This window comes from Hippocampus bargibanti, linkage group LG03 (genome assembly GCF_051943395.1).
Source record: "Hippocampus bargibanti isolate YZ-2025 linkage group LG03, ASM5194339v1, whole genome shotgun sequence".
Lineage (NCBI taxonomy): Eukaryota > Metazoa > Chordata > Actinopteri > Syngnathiformes > Syngnathidae > Hippocampus > Hippocampus bargibanti.
Window position 1 is genome coordinate 19,713,745 of NC_142736.1, and position 20,242 is coordinate 19,733,986.

Sequence of the window (20,242 nt, forward strand, 5' to 3'; positions counted from 1 at the left end):
ACGTTTCGCTTATTATGCAAGAAACTTCGTCAGCAAACTAAAGTCTTACTGGTAGTTTCGGCCCTATATATATCCCTACTGTCCAGACGTGGCGGTGCCAGACTCTGCTATGATTGGTCCCTGCTCTCAGGTTGGGGGGAGCAGAGGACGAATCCTTGCGGCTCCACTGATTGCTTCTATTGTCCTGACTGACGACCGGCCTGATTGCCCAATTTGCCCTGGTATCACCTCATCACCATCACTAAGCCTATCTTGTCTGAGTAGTCTATTGTACGAACGATCCAAATTAAACCTCACCCCACCATTACGGTTAAGGGAAGGAATTTGCTGTTTTATAAAAATAGCTTTTTTACTCCCCTTTCAAACCATCTATTTTCTTTCGCTAAGATTTTAACCCCATTGTAGTCAAATGAGTGGTTGCTAGCTTTTAGGTGCCACCACGTCTGGAGAGTAGGGATATATATAGGGCTGAAACTACCAGTAAGACTTTAGTTTGCTGACGAAGTTTCTTGGATAAGACGCGAAACGTCCGACACCCTCAAAGAAGTACAGATGACGGCTGAAGAAACCTTTTCATCGATAGTACTTTTAAAATTGACATTTACAGAGTTGTTACCCCTTTCTTCTCTCAGGACAAGCAACCAAGAGTACATACCACAGTGTTGGAGTAAATTTAACAAAACCACATTGTGGGTCCTAATATAAATAATTACCAAAAACCAAAACATTGCAACAGTATATCATATCAGTACTTCCAAAAGCTGTATCGGGATCAGAAGGCATCATGTGGTTTTCGCTCCTTCACTGCCAAGATCACTGATCTTATCAATATGCTGCAGCCAAGACAAATTAACAAAATTGATATACTGCAAGATAGACGCCGGCATCCTTTGCACAAAGATACTGTATTCTATCAGGAAGATTGAGAGGTATTTGTCCACTCATATAAACGGGTATGCATTGCTCCAATGGAATGTGTTTGCAATATGGGTAATAGACCCCCCGTCACAGACCGCCAATGGCCTTCCAGAGATGGAAGAAAGAAGATCTTAGGAAGAGCGCAGAAAGAAATAAGAGCTAAGAAAAGCTTCATATCACCAAAGACAAGACAGAGGGGGTCAATTATTCAAAAAATTTCAAGCGCTCACTAATTACAGAGGACAGGAAGCGCTTTTGAGTAAACAGTTCATGATGAATGAGGCAGGAAATTCCATTGTCCATTTGATGTGAATTCACTGGGAGTGGGTTGGTCTCGCAGATGGGGAAATGACACAATTCAAATAATCCGAAAATCAATGTAAAAATCATCAACCAGCTCACTTATTATTCCCTAATCATTTTAAAAGAGCTGTTTTTACATAAATCTTGCTAATTCGTTCTATCATCAGACAATACCCCGCTTCACCCACAAAAAATAGTTACTGCTCACCATCTCCACCCCTTGAGGGAAGGCTGTCCCATCCCAGTCCTTCTTGGGGAATCGCTGAATAATCTTCCCACATCCCTCTCCAGAACCTGCCAATTAAAATTGCCAAAGAAAACAACGATTAAAAAACAAATATAAAAGACATCAATAAATAATCTCATTAATATGACAAACCTTACATTCAGGAAATCATAAGATGCTAAAGTGACAAACTCAATATGTTTTTCCAATGCAAAAAAAACCCAAATAATAATCATATTTAAAATGGAATAATGACCTGTGACTTAATGCGCCGTGACACATATTAGAAATGTAAACATATAGAAAATATTGACTATTGGAAGACTGCACAAAATATTCTGATTTATCAGTTCATGTTCCTGGTTGTGTCCATTTAAATATGTCATTTTTCAGGGCAAATGTGAATTGGGATTTTTATGCAAAGCTTATCGCCTGAAATCTTAAATGAGAGAACGTAACTTTATTGAGTAACCCTCAGAACTTCTGTTCTGTTCCAAAGTCGTGCAAAACCTCGACACTGCTCACCAATATAGTTTCCCTGATTACATGCCTTTTTATGTGGGCTTGAAAGACACTGCCCCAAATTTAATGTTGAACTCAAACCAACCCCTTAGGTCAGACTGCCAAATAAAAAAAAACAAATATGACAAACGCATGTGGAGAAACTTCTTTCGACTATCATTACCCTTTGTTGCAGGTCAATCTGTGGCGATTTAAATTCTGTGTATTGTGTGACACTACTTATGTTATAATATATATTATATATTATTTTGGCACGAATCTACACCCGAGATGGAATTTATTGACACAAAAACAAAACATTCCATAATTTGGGGTGAACTGTTGTTAAACCTGAATCAATAAGAGGCCCAAATGTTGCCGTCTATTTCTTGCTCAAAGTGCATAATTAAAAACATAAAAAAGGCATGTAAAAATGCTCGATTACTTCCAACAAGACAACACAAGCACACAAAAGGCTTTTGTTTACTTTCCTGTTACACAACATGTCAACACGAGTTTGGTTTTGTACGCCTTGCATGTTTCCGTAATAAATCCATTTCAGGGCCGTTCAGCTTTCTTTTAAAAGTACTGGGACAGTGAGGTCATTTCCTTCACTTTTGCATTACAATGGAAACAGTCATCGATCTGTGTCGCTTTATCCTGTGCGTGGTGGAGTCTACCAAAGCTGACATCCATCCATCCATTTTCCCCACAATACATACGTCTCAAAAAAGTTCAGATGACGGCTGAAAAAACCTTCTCATCGACACACAATACATATTTCCTCAAATCAGTTTTAGCTTCAATAATATTAGGAGTTTTCATTTCATTACACCTGTGGACAGTTGATGTTGAAGGAAACTGTTTTAGTCTAATATATATATATATATATATATTCGAGAAAACCACATTTGAACAAAATGTATTATTTTGAACGTCCCTCATCGATATCAATCACCAAAAGCATGCTGCACACCTCTAATGATCCGAGCAATGACCACTGTTAAAAAAGGTGCAAATGACAATACTGATTTTGGCTCTGCAGTTCATATGCATATCTTAAACACACCGAAGATGGAGAATCTTGATGCTAGCGTATGTGCAGGAATAGTAGGCATGCTACCAAGAGAGGAATCTGCATGACAGTGCTGTAGTATTTGAAATTTTCCAGTTCCCCTAATTGAAATCATATGCTCGGAAGGGGGCGAGTATTAATTTTCAAGCGAGTATGATAATAAATGACGGAATTCTTCACATTCCATGAGGCGACTCTCTCATATTAAAACAAGCTGCGGTCTCCAAAGCCATCGCCCTGATATAAAAAGAACATCAGAAAGAAGAACAGAAGCCAAGCTGAGAAGGCATGCTATTTTTAACATTCGCTTACAGGATGCATGGTTGAACTCTTTAAAAGAAAAACAAAGCTGTTTAAGCAGAAGTTATTTTGTGGTAGGGATGGATGGATGGATGGATGGATGGATGGATGGATGGATGGATACGCCGTTGAAGTGCTCGGGAAATAGTTGAGTTAAATATTAATAAATATTCTTCTAGATTATTTAAATTACAGTTTTATCAAATGGTATTGTACAACGATTACATAAAAAATAAATTCAAATTACGCAATCTCACATGAGAGGGAGGTTGTTGTATTCAACGTTCTTGAAACTGGGAGCTATACTGTTGCCCACAGAATCATTCTAAAATCATTATACAAGTGTGAATACACAATACACACAAGACAAAAAATAACTGAAAGGTCAAAAAAAAAGCATTTTTTTAATGAAATCACTTGTTTGTGCGTGTGTAGGGTCTGCTAGCAGCATAAAACAAACCCTCTTTGAATTTTTGCAACAAAGATCCAATTCATGATGCATTCAGATGATAAAGACTTGAGAACTTGTTGAAGTTCATGAAAGGCATTAACTTTTTCATGATTGTACATCGGAACTATCTCCCTTTGATTCTCCTAAACAATTATGTCTAAGCACACTCTATAGGGCAAATTTTCTTGCAGCCAAGCGTATTTCATCATGTTGACAACATGGAATGTAAGAAATCCCCCCAATTCAGACCAGAGGATGCCAGATCTGAAAGACACATGAAATAGACAACACTGTGTGCTCACACTTCATTTTATTTTCCATCTATCAATCCATTGTCTCTACATCACATATCCTGCTCAGGGTCACATGACCTGGTCAAACCTCTGCTGATTTGGAGAAAAACCTCTGCATTGGCCCCCAGTCAAGGACAAGGACACGTGTTGCGACAGAAACTCATTTGTGGTGTCACTGGGCGGAACTTAAAAAAATCTGTAAAATCACTTCAAATGACTTCTCCTGAGCGTATTTTACAAAGACTCACCGCATATAGCTACATTTTTCGTTTTAAGACTCGCGCTGAATATTCAGAAAGTCTTGTTTTCGAGTTGATGACGATACGCACGTGACGTCACGTTTGGAACGCCCCTGACCGAGAAAGCGACACACAATGCATTTTGCGGTACTTTGTTTGGTCTGATGGCGAAATTAGAAGGAAAGCATAAATAACGCGATGGTGAATCGTGTGTTGCACCAAGACAACTATTCGCTGACACAAATTCCCAGCAGACAAATCAGCCCATTTCCAACGGAGCTTGGGTGCCATCTTGTGCATTTTCTGGGTGCTACATTTGTGTCATTGATGGCTCGAATTGATATGGGAGGACTCCTTTAATTGATTGCAAACATGTATGCTTTCCTCTTCAGAACTATTTGAATCATATTCATAACTGGATGAGTAACAAGAAAGCATCTTCTCCGAATCTGAAGCCATTGTTTTGATTTTCGAGCAAGGCAAGACGGCTTGGTGTGACGTAACGAACAAGGGGGCGGGACCTTCTGAAACAGGCCACTTCCGGGTACAATTTGAAGTATTTTTTGGACACTATAAGTCATTTTCATTGGTGTTTTTCATTTGACTAAAAATATCCGCCTGCGTGTTTGAGTATTTTAGATGCTGTAAAACGTTTTTCTGATGTCAGTTAGGAACCAAAAAAATGGTGTCGGCTGTCCTTTAAACCCAACAGCACAGCATGCAAGTTAAGCTCACTACATGGTCACTTAAAAGTGACCAAGACTTGATTTCATTCAAAAATATTATTTTTTCTTTTAACTAGCATGTTTGCATGTTCCGTTTATCTCTCTACAGAATGCACTGCACCGTTCATATATACAGTTCACTTAAACATGGACTGCACTTACTTTCACTTACAGTGTGCGACGTCACGGCTAAGTTGAATATTTGGAAACACTATGAAAGAGGAGTTCATGGATAAGATATGTGTGAAAATACTGTAAATAAATAAAGAAAGAAAGAAAGAAAGAAAGAAAGAAAGAAAGAAAGAAAGAAAGAAAGAAAGAAAGAAAGAAAGAAAGAAAGAAAGAAAGAAAGAAAGAGAAAAATGGGTCCAAAGCTACCTGGCATCTTCTTTGATCGACAGAAAGCCTACAAAACATGAAAATCATGACTGGCTCAATCTGAACACGATGGGCAAAGAGAGAATGTACGGGCATCCACTGTACAGCACAGACCGAAACATAGTGTGCCTTGAGTTTACCAGACTCAGCAGCCACTCCACTCATGATGAGAATCATTGTAGATGAGAAAACTGAAGATTTCAGAGAAAAAAAGACAAACAATCACATCAACAGCAGTCCACATGAAAGACCTGAAGGATTGGCTCACGCCACCTCTCACCGAGCTCCAATACGTCAAGCCCCAAAACAAAACACAAACTCGGGATGCATGAGAAATATCAGAAAGGCAGTGTCTTGTCAATAAATCTATTCACATAAAAAACAGTCATAGCTACAACAGCATTTTTACAGCCAACAAAGACTCCGCTGTCGAAAAAGGAAAAATGCAAAACGTTTGCCCAAGAGGAACCAAGGGCTCAAACAATGCGATCTGATTCTATCCTTGAACGTTGTTGGCGCTAGGCAACCCAACTTTTGACATTGTAGACTTTTGTGGGGTACTAAACCACTCGCTGTATACACTTTAGAGTTCAAAGCCGCTGCAATATTCTAAAACAGAAGATGTCGTACTTCCGCATCCCCTGACAGAAGGAAACCAGGACACGAGCCTCACTTGTGATTGATGGAGTGACATTAGCCCTGCTAGCTTTGCTAGCTCGCTTAGCAGTGCTTCATTTGTACGTTTACTCAGTTAACTTCCTTTTATTTATATATTTGAATATTTATCTATCTCTATCTTTATATCAATCGATTTATCTATTTATTTATTTAAACACCACATTTCTTCACCTTACGGTACTTGTCAGTGCACTTTATCCTTATTCGAGTTTGTGGACTCTGAAAAGAGGCCTTTACTATGCAAGTTTTCATAAACGAATGCCTACACATTATCATAGTCATATTCTTCTTGAAACGCTTAACTTAAAGTATTCCTATAAAGGAAAGTGAGACTGTTGAAATTACGGAATACAAGCAAGTCATGACACCTGGTCAGGATGGTAGCACCACTGCTTGAATTTTAGCCAAGGAAAACCTTGAATAGTGTTCTATAACATGTTTCTGGTTGTTGAGGCTATTGATTGATTGGAAGTGTGAAGTGCTTGTGTTTCCAGAAAACAAAATATATTAGTCACATATGCGCCAAAGGCTCCAGAACTGTAAAACTGACATGACCTCCTCATAATTATCCATGTCAGGCTAGCCATAAAAAGATGACTGAATGTTTGTATCACACCTGTTTGGAAACAAGCGCATCTGCTTACCATCAGTGTCGAACAGTCTTGTGGATAAAAATAATGTAGATTAAAAAAAGATCCCCTTCCTCTTTGAGCATGACTCGATTCAGACTCATTTAATGGAGCCAAGAACATTTTATCACCAGAGTATTTAAAAAAATATTTTGTCAGTTGTGATGGGATCCACATAGCTGATCAAAGTCACTGTTCCGCTATTGCGAATAACAAGCACACTTGGGTGGCAAAGCAGATGCAACAGATCGGGCTCTACTTTGAACGCTACTGCATGAGGTAAGGAAATTAATTTTATATATATATATATATATATATATATATATATATATATATATATATATATATATATATATATATATATATATATATATATATATATATATATATATATATATATATATATGTGTGTGTGTGTGTGTCATATTTCAATTCTTCATTTCAACAACATTGAACAAAAGTATGACATGTTAGTTGGCTCCTTCCCAAAAAGTGTTCATTACCTTTAAAAAAGGTTTAAACCTTGACTAAACTGCAAATGATGATTATCCTAAAACTTATTTCAAACTCATTTTTTTCCAGCTACAGGAATTTTAATTGCTATCAAAATCACACTCACATTTTCATCTCTAGGTATGTGTATGATCAAGTAAAAGTGTTAGTTCTGTTTCGCGGCATTTAATGATGACTGGTTTTATTTTGGTAAGTTAATTTTATGTACTGTATTATTTCAAATCGGATTTCCCATAGCTTGATCAAACTCTGAGACAGACTTCAATTATCATCTTTTATGACTGCACTGGTGCCATACATACAATTGAGGCACATCTGTTTACAGTATGGCAAGAAGGAGCACTCAATAAAGTCTATCTGCAATATTACCATGCCATGCTAGGTGACAGTGAGCTGCATATTTATGAGTTTATCTGCAATATTATCATGTCATGATAGGTGACAGTGAGCTCCATATTTATGAGTTACGATATACTGTTCATGTGGTGTTATGGTCTAATAACGTTTCACATGGTTCATAAATAAGTCCTCGAAATGTAAATTTTACAACCCACCCAAAAATTGTTAATAATAAACCAGATAAATTTGCACAAGTAAAAAGGTATGTAAAACGTAGCTCAAAAATCATACAAAAGCTATATGCTGTATCTTCTTGTTGTGAGTGTGTCTGCTGTTATGCTAAAGTCAAGCTCCGCACATCTGTGAACCATGACCATAAAAATTGATGTTTCTTTCTGTACCATCGTTCGAATGCCAAAAAGTCCCTGGCTTTTTGTGCCATGACAAAGAAACAGTGTAGAGTAGTCAGGCTCATGCAAAACCTTAATATACGTGCATATCAGGCAGTCACGTCACACCTTTTCCCCTTCTCACTGAGTCTACGTCTTCTTCCTGACATGTTCATATTTGGCAACGAGGCACCCTAAAGGGGTTGTGGAACCAGACGATCCAAGGAAAGATGCATTTTTGTAGTGAAGCTTGCAAACTACACCAGATAATCACTGATACAAAGACACTCAAGTCCAAAGTTAGAATGAACAAGTGGAGCTGAGTTTGAGGCACAAGTGGAAACAGGGTAAACTTCCTGTCCGAGCACAGATCAACATTTGAGAGGGAAAATAGAGAGAATACGGCTGAATCCCTCTATTCACATCGTCATCATCCATTGCCATCGTGGGAAAAAACGTGCAGCTTTCTTCCGCAAAAACAAACACATGACAACAAATCAGCAAGTGCTTTTGCAGCAGCGTATAAATAGCAGAGTGGGCAGGACTAACCGAAGCAGCCAATACATAATACAAAATGCATGCGCAGCTCGATTATCGTGGACTGCTGAACTCGCGCATGTCAACATAGCAATTTTTATGACAATCAATTCATTTTATGCAACCATAAACTGCTGTGAGCATGCAGTAACTGCAACGCAGACACTTTTCCTTGACTGACAGCCATCAAGCACAACCGTCGCAGACAGGATGTGACTCATTTTGGATTCGTCAAGATTGGTTTTTAAAACCTCAACAGCACGTAAAAGTGTTATTTTGAAAAACAGTGGAACACCCAGACGATCATCGGCACAGGGCGAGTTAATTAGAAAAACGAAAGCGTCCCTAAACTCGCCTTTTAGCTTTGCGGCTAACCAGAAGCTCGTCGCCAAGCTATGTAGCATCTACATCATCCCACAAGGACCACAAGTGTCGCCCTAGCCACAAAGCTCATTTTATACACTTACCGGCTTTTTCCTGATCGTATCCCACAACAACAAAGTAGTCAGCCAATCTAGCCATGTCTTCCGCTTTTCCCGAGCTGTGCCAATACAATTCAGCATTTTTCCTGCTTCCAAAGCTCAGCCATTTTTGACAGGACCGTCAGTGCGCATGCGTGGAAGACATCCATGGGCGTGGGTCCCCGAGTTGACAAATACAAACGAAACTTTGGCCATCAAATGGAATAACCACTTTTTGGGAATGTGTCATTGCTCCCTTTTGTTGTGAGTTCACAATCACTTGAATATATAGGGAAATAATTAAATGACACTACATGACACTCATTGAAGGAAGAACAAACAAACTCCACACAGGAGGCCCGCAGCTGGAATCGTACCTTGCACCTCTGCAGGGTGAAGTGCACGTGCTAACCAGTACCACCACTGTATAGCCCATGGCATGCTGCAATTTTTCCCCTGAGCCAGAAGATCTGTAGTTTATTTTATATATTTTTTTCAGAGCCCATAATCATCAAAGTGTCTTATTGGGTGACCAGTCCACAAAAAAACAACAGCATGGCCAGTTTCCAAACACTCCATCCAAGCACAAACAATCACATGTATGGGTAGTGTGTTGAGGATGGAAACCTGAGAGCCCTTGAAGTGGTATTCGTGATAATGTCATGAAATTAATCACCAAAATCAGACTACTCCAAGGAAGTGGTCCTCCTCAGATCTTCTCCCAGTAACTCAAAGTAGAATGGTGACACTATCAGTCCCCTCTCCGCCCAGGCAGGGGGTACAGTGTGAGAAAATAGCAGCAGCAATTTAACAAGGCAACGGCATATGTTACGGTGTGAAAGAAAGACTTAATAGTGTACTTAAGAACAAGGAGAACACACAAACTCCAAACAGGAAGGTCATTGATGAAATTCAAACAAATGGGATCTTCCATTAAAACAAGCATTGCACACTCCATAGCAGATGTAGAATTGTTTCATTTTTCCTCAATAGCTGAACAGTTTTTGGCATGCATTTCATTTTTTCTTTTCTCCCTTACATAACCATCAGTGAACAGTCATCTGATAATATCAATATGCCTATTATTTTCAAAAATAAAATAGGCATATTGCATCTTTCATTTATTGACAATTATTAGAACACACTCAGAGGGAAAAGCCGAAAGGAAAAGAAGAAGAAGACTCAGATGCCCCAATTACTATACATGATGACCAGTTTTGCTTTTCTGAATATCCAAATAGTTACCCAATTATGTAAAGATAAGTTAAGATAAAAAAAACTTTATTGGTCTCAAAATGGAGAAATTCCCAATTCACAGTTATAAAAGGAAAAAGCACAAGAACCAAATATACGACCTGCTGTAAAGGTCCTATATTTCGCGGTGCCATTGTGAAGTCAAAATGACTAAATAATAAAAAATATGATAGAACACATAAAACAGAACACATTTAATTCAATCTCAATTGAAGTGGTAATGAATAACTAATAAACAAAAAATAAATACAAAAATAAAATGCCACAACACACGAAAGTAGAATCTCTATCATCTTAAATCTGTCCATGATTTTGTATTTGATCCTGTCTTTCTACTGCAACCCAAAAATAATAACAATAAATAAACACGCACAGACATTTTTGAACTTGAGCCAAAATATGAGGTCACTGACATGGGATGTTTCATGTGCTGTTTGCGTTATCTAAGAATTGTCCAAAAAAACGCTCATGTTTGACAGTTAATCAATGAAAACATGAAACATCAATTAAAAGCGTGCCCCCGGGCTTCAAGCTCTCTATTTCCTGACATACGTGGGGGTAATTACAGACATTTCCTGCCAAACCTACCTTGGAACTGGCAGTAAATGATGGGGCACACTGTGTCAGTCATCTTGCCATTGCCAAAAGATTTCTTTATAAGGAGTGAAAAAGAAAGCTAGTGCTTCAGTGTCGTCATTTCACAAATGGAATTGTTGTCTTCTTGTAAATGCATCACTTAAGGCAACTGTCGTTACTGCTTTACAGCCCATGTGTTTGGCATTTGACTTGTCTTGAGAGGAAAAAGGGTCAAATGTAGTTAGAAATATAAAGTGCTGAAGACCTAGCAGAGGGTTGCTGTTTTCCCCAGTTCCCGGCACTAAAATGAATAGGTTTTATTGTTGTATTTATTTGTTGAATTTTGAGATGCTGATGGAATGTAAAGTGTCAGGTTTGCGTCAAATCAGGAAAACATGTCACAACACATTTCCCCATTAAATTCCAAACTCAAAGAGAAATCAAAAACTGAAAGGATTACACCACTTTGATCGATAAAAAAAAAAAATATTGTTCACGGACCTCAGTGAGGAAACCATTCAGAAATGTGTGCTATACGTCTGTCTTTAGTTCGCTGACGAAGCCTCTTGGATAGGAGGCGAAACGTCCGAAACCTTCACTTTTGTACAGATGACGGCTGAAGAAACCTTCTCATAAATGTGTGCTATGTTAAAACCATCCGTGCTCAATATTGGAGAAAGTACAAAAGAATGAAGATAAATCTATCTCTCTCTGTCTCTCTCTCTATAATAATAATAATAATAATAATAATAATAATAATAATAATAATAATAATAATAATACATTTCATCTATAAGCGCCTTTCAAAATTGTCAAGGTCACTTTACTGTCACAGGATATTTTTTCTGCGGGTGAGCATATACAGTCAAGTCTCGTTATATCGATATCGGTTATATCGATAGTCCCGGTTATATCGATACTATTTCTATGCACGCACGGAGAAAATTACATGCAAACAGGGTCGGATATATCGATAGTCCCGGTTATATCGATATTTTTTCGGACTCCCTTGAATATCGATATAACGAGACTTTACTGTATATATATATATATATATATATATATATATATATATATATATATATATATATATATATATATATATATATATATATATATATATATATATATATATATATAGAGAGAGAGAGAGAGAGAGAGAGAGAGAGAGAGAGAGAGAGAGAGAGAGAGAGAGAGAGAGAGAGAGAGAGAGAGAGATTCTATTTAAAAACCTGTACAAATGAAAATATTTATCTATTCTATTCTGTTGTATTCATTGATGAATACATGTGCCTGCATTTGTAAGGGCAAACGTGTGGTGAAATCATTTGCTAACACTTTCCTGAAAGCAACAACTCATCCAAATTATTGAAAACATGACTGGACCAATATTGTTCAAGTAGATTTTTTGTTACTTTCCATTTATATCTGAGATAATTGTAAAATTCCACCTCACTGTAGTCAGCAAGTTAAAATAAATCAAGGGGTAAGGCGAGTTATTTACCTTGCCCAAACAATACGTTGAAAATATTGGTTTAACAGTCAGGGATATTTAACTTATTTGTTGACTTGACTAATGCCTCGCTCATTTTAAACTCTCATATTCATCAAGCTGACATGGAACTTCACTGTGTCAGGGAGTGGCATGAAAAGGAGAAAATGGAAAAATGGACACACTTAAATGTAACTTACTCAGGGATGGAACATGATCAAATCAACCTTCAATGTAAAATATGACAAGCTACATTTCCCTTGAAGGATATGTTTCAAAAAGTGACCCAAAGTTGTGAAGTTAGTTTGCTGTACAGTGAGACCTCAACTTAAAAACACCTTATCTTACAAACTTTTCGTCTTACAAACGTCAAATTTATGAAAATTAAACCTTATAATAAGCACTATTTTCACCACGGCTGGCGGAGTGATCTTCGGCGGAAGCACACAACCGAACAGCACCAGAGGTTAAGTTACCAACAGTCCATATGGAATGTGACTCTCCTTCCATAAGCCATCAAAAAGGTAAATAAAACTTTATTTTACAGCACAGTTTATTTCTTTAATTACAGTCCTCATGTAATGCGCCTCTCTTTCCAAACAGCAATTCCCTTTGACCTTCGACCCCCAACGCCATTCCATCAAGCCATAAATGACCATCACAAATGTAAATAAAGTGACTTTATGATACATATGATTTCTTTCATTACAATACAATAGCACATTTATTATACATAAAATAAGGTATGTTGTGTGTAGTTTTTTAGGCGTATTTAGTTGAAAAGTATATTTCATGGAAACCCGGCAATGGATTATTCTCATTTTAATGGTTTCCTATGGGATTTTTTTTTGGGGGAGATACACACTTTTCACCTTACACACTCCGTCTGGGAACCAATTAAGTTCGTAAGTTGAGGTCTCACTGTACTTTTCAATTGAAAAAACGCTCAACTATTCTGTTGTTTTACTTTTTATTTTTTGTACCACTGGGAGTAGGGGGGGAGGTAAAGGATGAGAGTCAGTGAATGAGCCCCTCCCACTTTCTGTATAAAGTCTCCCAGTCTGGTGTGCAGCTATTAGCAGAGTGACACAGCTGCCTGACAGGACCAGTGGCAATATTCCCCAAACCTGTGGAATACTCGTTGATATATCTGACCAGAAAAAAAAGAATCCACATAAATTCCAGGTATGTTTATTTGATTTGTTGTTTTTTCTTTTTTTCCTCATGAGCACCTTCCTCCGGTTGCCGCTTTCCCAGCTGATGGCTTTATCCTTGCTTTTTGAGGTCAGGGCGCAAGTGTATAGACAAGGACAGGTTACCTGTCTGGTTATATAAGCAGTTCAGCTCTTAATGTGAGTGCGTTTGTGGCAGAACTTCGTTCAAGGTGTAGCATGTGTAAGATTTCACTTGCAACATAGTCACAGGCCATTTTAATTGCAAGTATAGTGTTTATTTCTTTCATTGTTTTATTTTCCTTAATCACTTTAGTTGTACTTTTATTGTGGCAAGTCTATTTTGGGAGGTGCTATTGGTAGACAGTGTCCTTCGCATTATTGGCCACGGGCCCAAAGCATGGTTGTAAATTTACTTAACGGAGGAAAATGTGACCTGAGCTTAACTTCTCAAATAAATGAATGATAAGTGCAAATAACTTGGCTTTTGGACTCTTGTGTAAGCTTTACTACTTTTCAGGCATACTGTACTAGTGGCACAGTAGTGACTTTAAAAAGTTAAATTATAATGTGCATGAGATATTGTAAATGACTAACTGGATGTTTTCTTACTTCCACAGGAGGAAAAATGAAAGTAATGTTCCAAGCCTTCCTCTATTGCTGCCTGGTGGCTACAGCAGCGCACTGTATGGAACTTGAAGTGAAACCCAAGTTAAAAAAGAGGCGAGTTTTTTCATCTGTCTTTCACACACACTCGTTAAAGCTGAGGTTGATTGTCGAGATGACAGTTGTCAGAATGATCTGCCTTAAGACTAATGACTTTTTGCCCTCTCTCATTTAGGCTCAGCATATGGCTCGAGAGCAGACTCAGACGGGATCTAGACAGCAAGACTGAAAACTCTGAGCACTTTGTCAGGGAGGATGACATCAGGGATACCGTGCTGCCACATTCCAGGTATGTATACTTTCAACTGAAGCCACTATTTGCCACCTAAATGCTTTTGTCAGAGTAATAAACATTTCTAATCAACCCCCCTGCGCTTCTCCTGCAGCACTGCAACCCATGTGCGAACCAAGAGGTCCAAAAATTCTGCTAACCAGTCAAGACGACAGGGTTGTTATCTGGGGACCTGCTCAGTGCACGACCTGGCGCACCGTCTGCACCTTCTCAACAACACGTTGAAGATTGGCAGCGCCCCCCCCGTCAAGATCAGCCCACAAGGATACGGCCGCAGACGTCGCTCCCTACCAGACCGCAGAGTCTCACTGAGACTGGAGCAGGGCAGGCTCAGGCCTGTGTGGAGCACCACTGATTCTCAAGTCCATAAGCTCGAGGCTCTGCTTCGGCAAACATGAACAGAACTTTGCAACAAAGAAGAACAAAAGCCAAGGCAGTCCAAGAGTTAGCGGACTCTCTGCTCTGTTCTCACATTCTCCAAATGTCTCAGATTTGCCAAGTATTCTCCAGAATCGTTCCAGGACTGGGGACCAGGTCAGAGCAAGACTGTCTGCACTGAGTTTCTTAAAAGTGCTGAGCTCCGCTCCTTCGTGATGCGGAGCTACAAACACTGGATGGAACAGCATGGAAGAACAACAGGTGCCACTCTCTGCTTGGCAGTTGGGCATCTCCAAGTGTTGATTCCTATCGAAGTGAGCGGATTTATCCTCTGGTGTAAAAGAGTGAACTCAAACACTTCATCCTCCACTTTCATAAGTGCTATCCTGCAAGGATTAAAAAAACTGTGAGCACTTTTCCGTTTGGACTTTAATGAATGATCAGGATAAGATGATGTGCATCACCATGCCAAATAAGGAGATAGATGCTCTCAGCCTTTATCAAGTTTTGGGCACTGTATAAAGGAAAATGAATGCCTTAGTTTCTGTGAGTTATGTGCAAGTCCACAGTGGATTGAAATATACTTGAAGTTGTTATTTGTACAAAACCACGTGCAATCTATATTTGTGTGTGTTTTTTTTAATTGGAGCATTTGTATAAAGGAATTCATTTATTTAATATTATATAGAATTAACTTTTAAATACACAGAACTATTTTTGTACAGAAAGGAAAATACGGTATATGGGCATTGTATTATTTTACAGAATGTGGCAACAGAATACCTGTTTCATTTGCTATATTATATATTTTTTAAATGTTCTCTATTTTATTTGTGTTTAAGCAATAATATTGTCATGTAATAAAAAAACAACAACTTGCAAACAAAACCTTGACCTTGTCCCAACTTCCTTTTGCTCCCGGCCGCTGTAAATTCCAGCACGAGTGGCGCAATCTATTGTCTAGAATATAGCAAGACAGGCTGCACCTGGTCTCTGTTAAGTGATTACGGACTCTTATTAGAGTTTCCCTCCTCTCACTACATTCCCCCAGTTATGACCTCCCACCTCTGCAGCCCCTTCTTTAAAAAAAAAAGGGGGGTAGACAGGGTGCGAGGCGCATTCCTGCTTTATTCAGCTCATATTTGTTGACTAAGCCATCCCAGAGCCACCTTGAGATGCTGAGGCTTTAGCTTCATTGGTAAAGGATGGCGAGAACAGAAGAAGAAGGATGTGGTGGTGTGATGGGGTGTGGGGGCTCAGAATGACCATGAGTAAACTGCTGTTCGTTCCGTTCATATTTAAGCAGCCAAAAAAGGACTAAAAGGCCGCAGATCTCATTTATTGCCAGTAAAATGGTCCAAAAATTTTCCACTGTGGGGGTCCACGTGTACAAAAATGGGAAAAAAATGGGCCACATCTCCCTGTGCAAGAAATAAGCTGAAACAAATTCAGTTTTTTCTGCTTCTACACTGTGGATCATCATACCATTCGCTTGACAGAGTACTGTATTTTCCAGTGTATAAGGCACACTGGATTATAAGGCGCACCCCCAATAAATGGTGTATTTTATAGTTTTTCCATATATAAGGTGCACCCCCAATGAATGAAAAAAGCTTTCCAAATATGATAGATAAGTATATAAACGTTTTCCAAATATAAGGCACACCACATTATAAGATGCTACAGCAGAGTCTGGGGTTACGCACAACATCTTCTACAGGGGGAAATGTAGTGAATTGCTACTGACAGTAGTTGCGAGACCTGTTGTGGCTCAATATTAGTTCACATATAAGGTGCACCTGCGTATAATCTTGGCACATTAAACATTTTTGTGTGTTTAAAAAAACGTTTTGATTGATTTTTTCACATTATAATAGGGCCCTTGTTTAAATTTAACATTCAAATTTCATCAGGCCAATGATGACAATGTGAAATGGGTTTCTTGCCCAAATCCTCGACACTATTGAACATCACATAAAAAAACATACTTTCTTGAATCGACAAACGTATCTTTTTCAGAGTACCACGGAGTTGGTCAAGCAAATGAACCATAAGATATATAAATAATGTTTCTCGTCGCAGCACGACCACGGTCATAGACCATGACAATCCACCATTATCCAGAAAGTAAGAACACGCTATCGCAATTCAGAGGGTTTTTAAATGTTCGTTGTACTAAGTTCATCCTGTCTCCTTGATATCTAATTTAAAGCAGATTCTTTACTTACAGACAGTGTAGGTGTTCAAATACCTGACATGTTTCGGCGTCTACTTCCACCTTCGTCAGAGTGGGTTTTTAAATGATTTAGGAACATATGAATGGTTCGAGTATGGTTTCGATTCAAGGGGCAGTGGTTCTCAACGTTTTTAGGTCTGTGTACCCCCTAATGCAGAGCGTGTCGAACTAATGTTTGTCGCAAGCCACATTTCAGTTACTGTTTCACTAGGGTGACCATTATGACTGTAACCATATTCAGACGTTAAGAATAATGGTTGATTCAATTAATGTTTACGTTACGTTCATGAGGAGTTTGATAATAAGAAAAGGCTTATCATATGTCTTATTTATTACATGTGAGAATTTTAAACTTTGGTAGTATGTTAGGAAGGATAATGAAAGTTCACATATTTGCTGACGCGGGCGACATAACATGATGTGCCGGGCCACATCTGGCCCCCAGGGCTTGAGTTTAATACCTGTGTCCTAAAGTTCTTGTCATATCATGAGAATACGATAAGATTTCAACCCAGAATCCAACCTAAACTCCCTTGCATGTAAATCTTACCTACGCATATCACACTTCTACAATCTGGTTTGACGCAGAGAATACCTTTTGAATTCGAATCACGGTTGAATTGCTGTTGATTTTAAAAACATCTGCTGGAGACTTTCTTTCATTTAGTTGAAGATATAAAACAAAGAAATGGACAATCTGGAAAGGCAAGTGTGACAGTCTGTGACCTAGTTAAAATTTGTATTATCCATCCTCTATTGCCATCTAGTGTGTAAAACCAGTTACGACGTCAAATTGTCACATTTCTGGCTATAATCTATGACATGAAATTAAAAATGTAATGTTTTTCCCATTTCCATTTTTGAAAAATGTCACCTTACTGTCTAAATGTGTAGGACTCAACAGTAGACTGGATGGTGTATTGAGCACCAATACCAAAAAAAAATTCTCCAGTAATAATAATGGTTGTTTCTTTTCAAAAAGAATCATTGTTCAGACCCATTTTTGCAACGATCCTAAATGAACGATAGTCACTTTTAGTTACTATTTACTGTGTTGTCCAACGTTTGTTGAGCCAGTTGCACATTGAAAACATTGAAGACGTTTTTCATTATAATGCTCGAAAGTACCTGTACAGTTCTTTTGAAGACCGTATTTTTAAATGAAGGTATTTAATTATTGTCAAAACCGAGCATACTCATGAAGACATCCATTTCATGACATTTTAAAGCACAGGACTGGTAAAAATCACAAAATGTAAAGCCAGCTAATTAATAGAGCAACATTTGTCTATATTTCTACACCAACTGTGGCTTCAAGTGTCTCGTATGTATGAAAAGTAGCTGGGTAAAGCCATGCCACAATTAGACACAATTAACCTGGATGTGGCCTAGTCACTGGACTTTAATAAAGGCAGTGCTCACTGCTTCAAGTAAGCCAATGAGCTGATGACACCACTTGTGTGTCACAGCACAGAGTCGCCCATCCGGGCAGGTCAACCTGCGTGTACAGTTAAAGAGAATAATAATCGTGAGATAATTGACATGTAATTTCAGGGCGCATTATTAATGGTAGGAGAGGGCAAGTCCGGAATCAGTCGTGCCAACTCTAATGTCCATTAAGGCGATACGAGCAACTCAACGTCAGTACTCTCAAGCCAACTCTAAAGTACACTGATAACCCGGAATTAGAGGATTAGCCTCATATTCTAAACACTGCCTGGCTAAATCAGGGACTCTGGGTGATTATGGCCCCATCAGGAAGTCACTCCACAAGGAGCTTTGAAGCAGACATTAGCTTGATATGGGTAGTTCGGTAGTCGAGTGGTGAGCACGCCAGCTTCACAATGCAGAGGTCGCAAGTTCAAGACCCGGTCCGACCTCCCGGTGTGGAGTTTGCACGTTTTCGCCAGGTCCTCCGGTTTCCTCCCACGTTCCAAAAACATGCATGGAAGGCTCATTGAACACTCTAAATCTGTCCAGCTCCAGCCCTGGTGGGCAACTGTCCTGCCTGTTTTCCATCTGACCCGGCTGCAACACACCTGATTGAAATGATCAGCTCACCAGTCAGCTCTGAATCAACATCAAAACGGTCCTGATGATTTGAATGAGATGTGTTGCTCCTGGGAGAGCTGGAAAACAGGCAGCACAGCGGCCCTTGAGGACCGACTTTGGACACCTCTGCTCTAAATTGTCCCTAGGTGTGAGTGTGAGAGTGCATGGTTGTTTGTTTGTTTGCTCTCTGATTGGCTGGCAACCAATTCAGGGTGTCCCCCGCCTAGTGCCTGAAGATGGCTGGGATAGGCTCCAGCACCACCTGCGACCCTAATGAGGATAAAGCGGCTTGGAAAATTGATGGATGGATTAGCTTGATATGGTGTTTCAGCAGCTCTATTCAGACATTATGGCAACCGGTTACAGAAAATGTGAAGAAATGTTAAGCATCCTATGCATATATAATTTACATATACTGTATAGTACCCTTCAATGTTTCATTTTTTGTTTCAATTTTATTTAATATTCTCATGAGACACCGATGAAGAAATAATACTTTGCTACAATGGAAACGGGTTGGTGTACACTTAGTCGAACAAAACAGCCAGAAATGTCTTCAATGGTTGACAACAAGGGTTGAGTTCACCCCTGAGTGGCAAATGTCCAAATTGAGACTAATTAGCCATTTCCCCTCTTGCGGGTGACATGATTCAGAGTTACAAGGTTTCAGCTGGTATGACCAAGAAAAAGAGGTGTTCAAGTAGGTAACACTTTCACACGTTCATCATACACCGATCAGGTAAATCTTTACTGTAAATGTCTTCATCTGCATTGAAATGATCTAAAAAGATATGCATATATACATGCATATATGTTACAGTAGACCCATTTATTGAGCCCTATTTATCAGGATGATGCTTTTACAGCGAGTTGTAGCAATGAAGGAGTTAAGGATTGACTGACGTGGACTTGCACGATGTTGGATGAGGTATCAAATGCTTGAATGAGGCATGAGTTGTTGTTTCTCAAAAGGAGACATGTCCACTCTTTACTAACACTTCAACATCTGAAGCGGTGAGTGAACTCATTTGAAAATCATGCCGACGGGTCGCGTGTATCAAAAAAGCTTTGTGACCATGCATGCACAATCCATATTACAATTGAGAGATCAGATATGTTGTGATTCAATATAGTCAAGGAGGTTGACCTTGAGTTGAAATAAATTTCAC

At 38.9% G+C, this 20,242-nt stretch overlaps 2 protein-coding genes across 6 annotated transcripts in view; one reads left to right on the forward strand and one right to left on the reverse strand.

Moving 5' to 3' along the window:
* The window catches only part of sbf2 (SET binding factor 2), a 106,129-nt gene extending 97,036 nt beyond the window's left edge, over positions 1-9,093 (reverse strand). For all 5 annotated transcript variants that reach the window (XM_088992446.1, XM_088992444.1, XM_088992445.1 and 2 more), the window contains exons 1-2: positions 8,962-9,093; positions 1,430-1,515 (exon numbers count right to left, since the gene is read on the reverse strand). In XM_088992446.1, coding sequence (XP_088848572.1) covers positions 1,430-1,515; positions 8,962-9,016 — 141 coding nt within the window. In that variant the 5' untranslated portion in view covers positions 9,017-9,093. The remainder of the gene's footprint in view (positions 1-1,429; positions 1,516-8,961) is intronic.
* A 4,238-nt stretch (positions 9,094-13,331) lies between these two features.
* On the forward strand, positions 13,332-15,673 carry adma (adrenomedullin a). The gene is made up of 4 exons (XM_088991307.1): positions 13,332-13,462; positions 14,070-14,172; positions 14,291-14,404; positions 14,502-15,673. The coding sequence occupies exons 2-4, from the start codon at positions 14,078-14,080 to the stop codon at positions 14,803-14,805; spliced, it is 513 nt and encodes a 170-aa protein (XP_088847433.1). The 5' UTR covers positions 13,332-13,462; positions 14,070-14,077; the 3' UTR covers positions 14,806-15,673.
* The last annotated feature ends 4,569 nt before the right edge of the window (positions 15,674-20,242 follow it).

Coding starts and splice junctions, on each gene's coding strand:
- adma (XM_088991307.1), top strand. CDS start 14,078: ATGAAAGTAATGTTCCAAGCCTTCCTCTATTGCTGCCTGGTGGCTACA. Junction 14,173..14,290: donor AAACCCAAGTTAAAAAAGAG/GCGAGTTTTTTC, acceptor TCTCTCATTTAG/GCTCAGCATATGGCTCGAGA. Junction 14,405..14,501: donor ACCGTGCTGCCACATTCCAG/GTATGTATACTT, acceptor CTTCTCCTGCAG/CACTGCAACCCATGTGCGAA.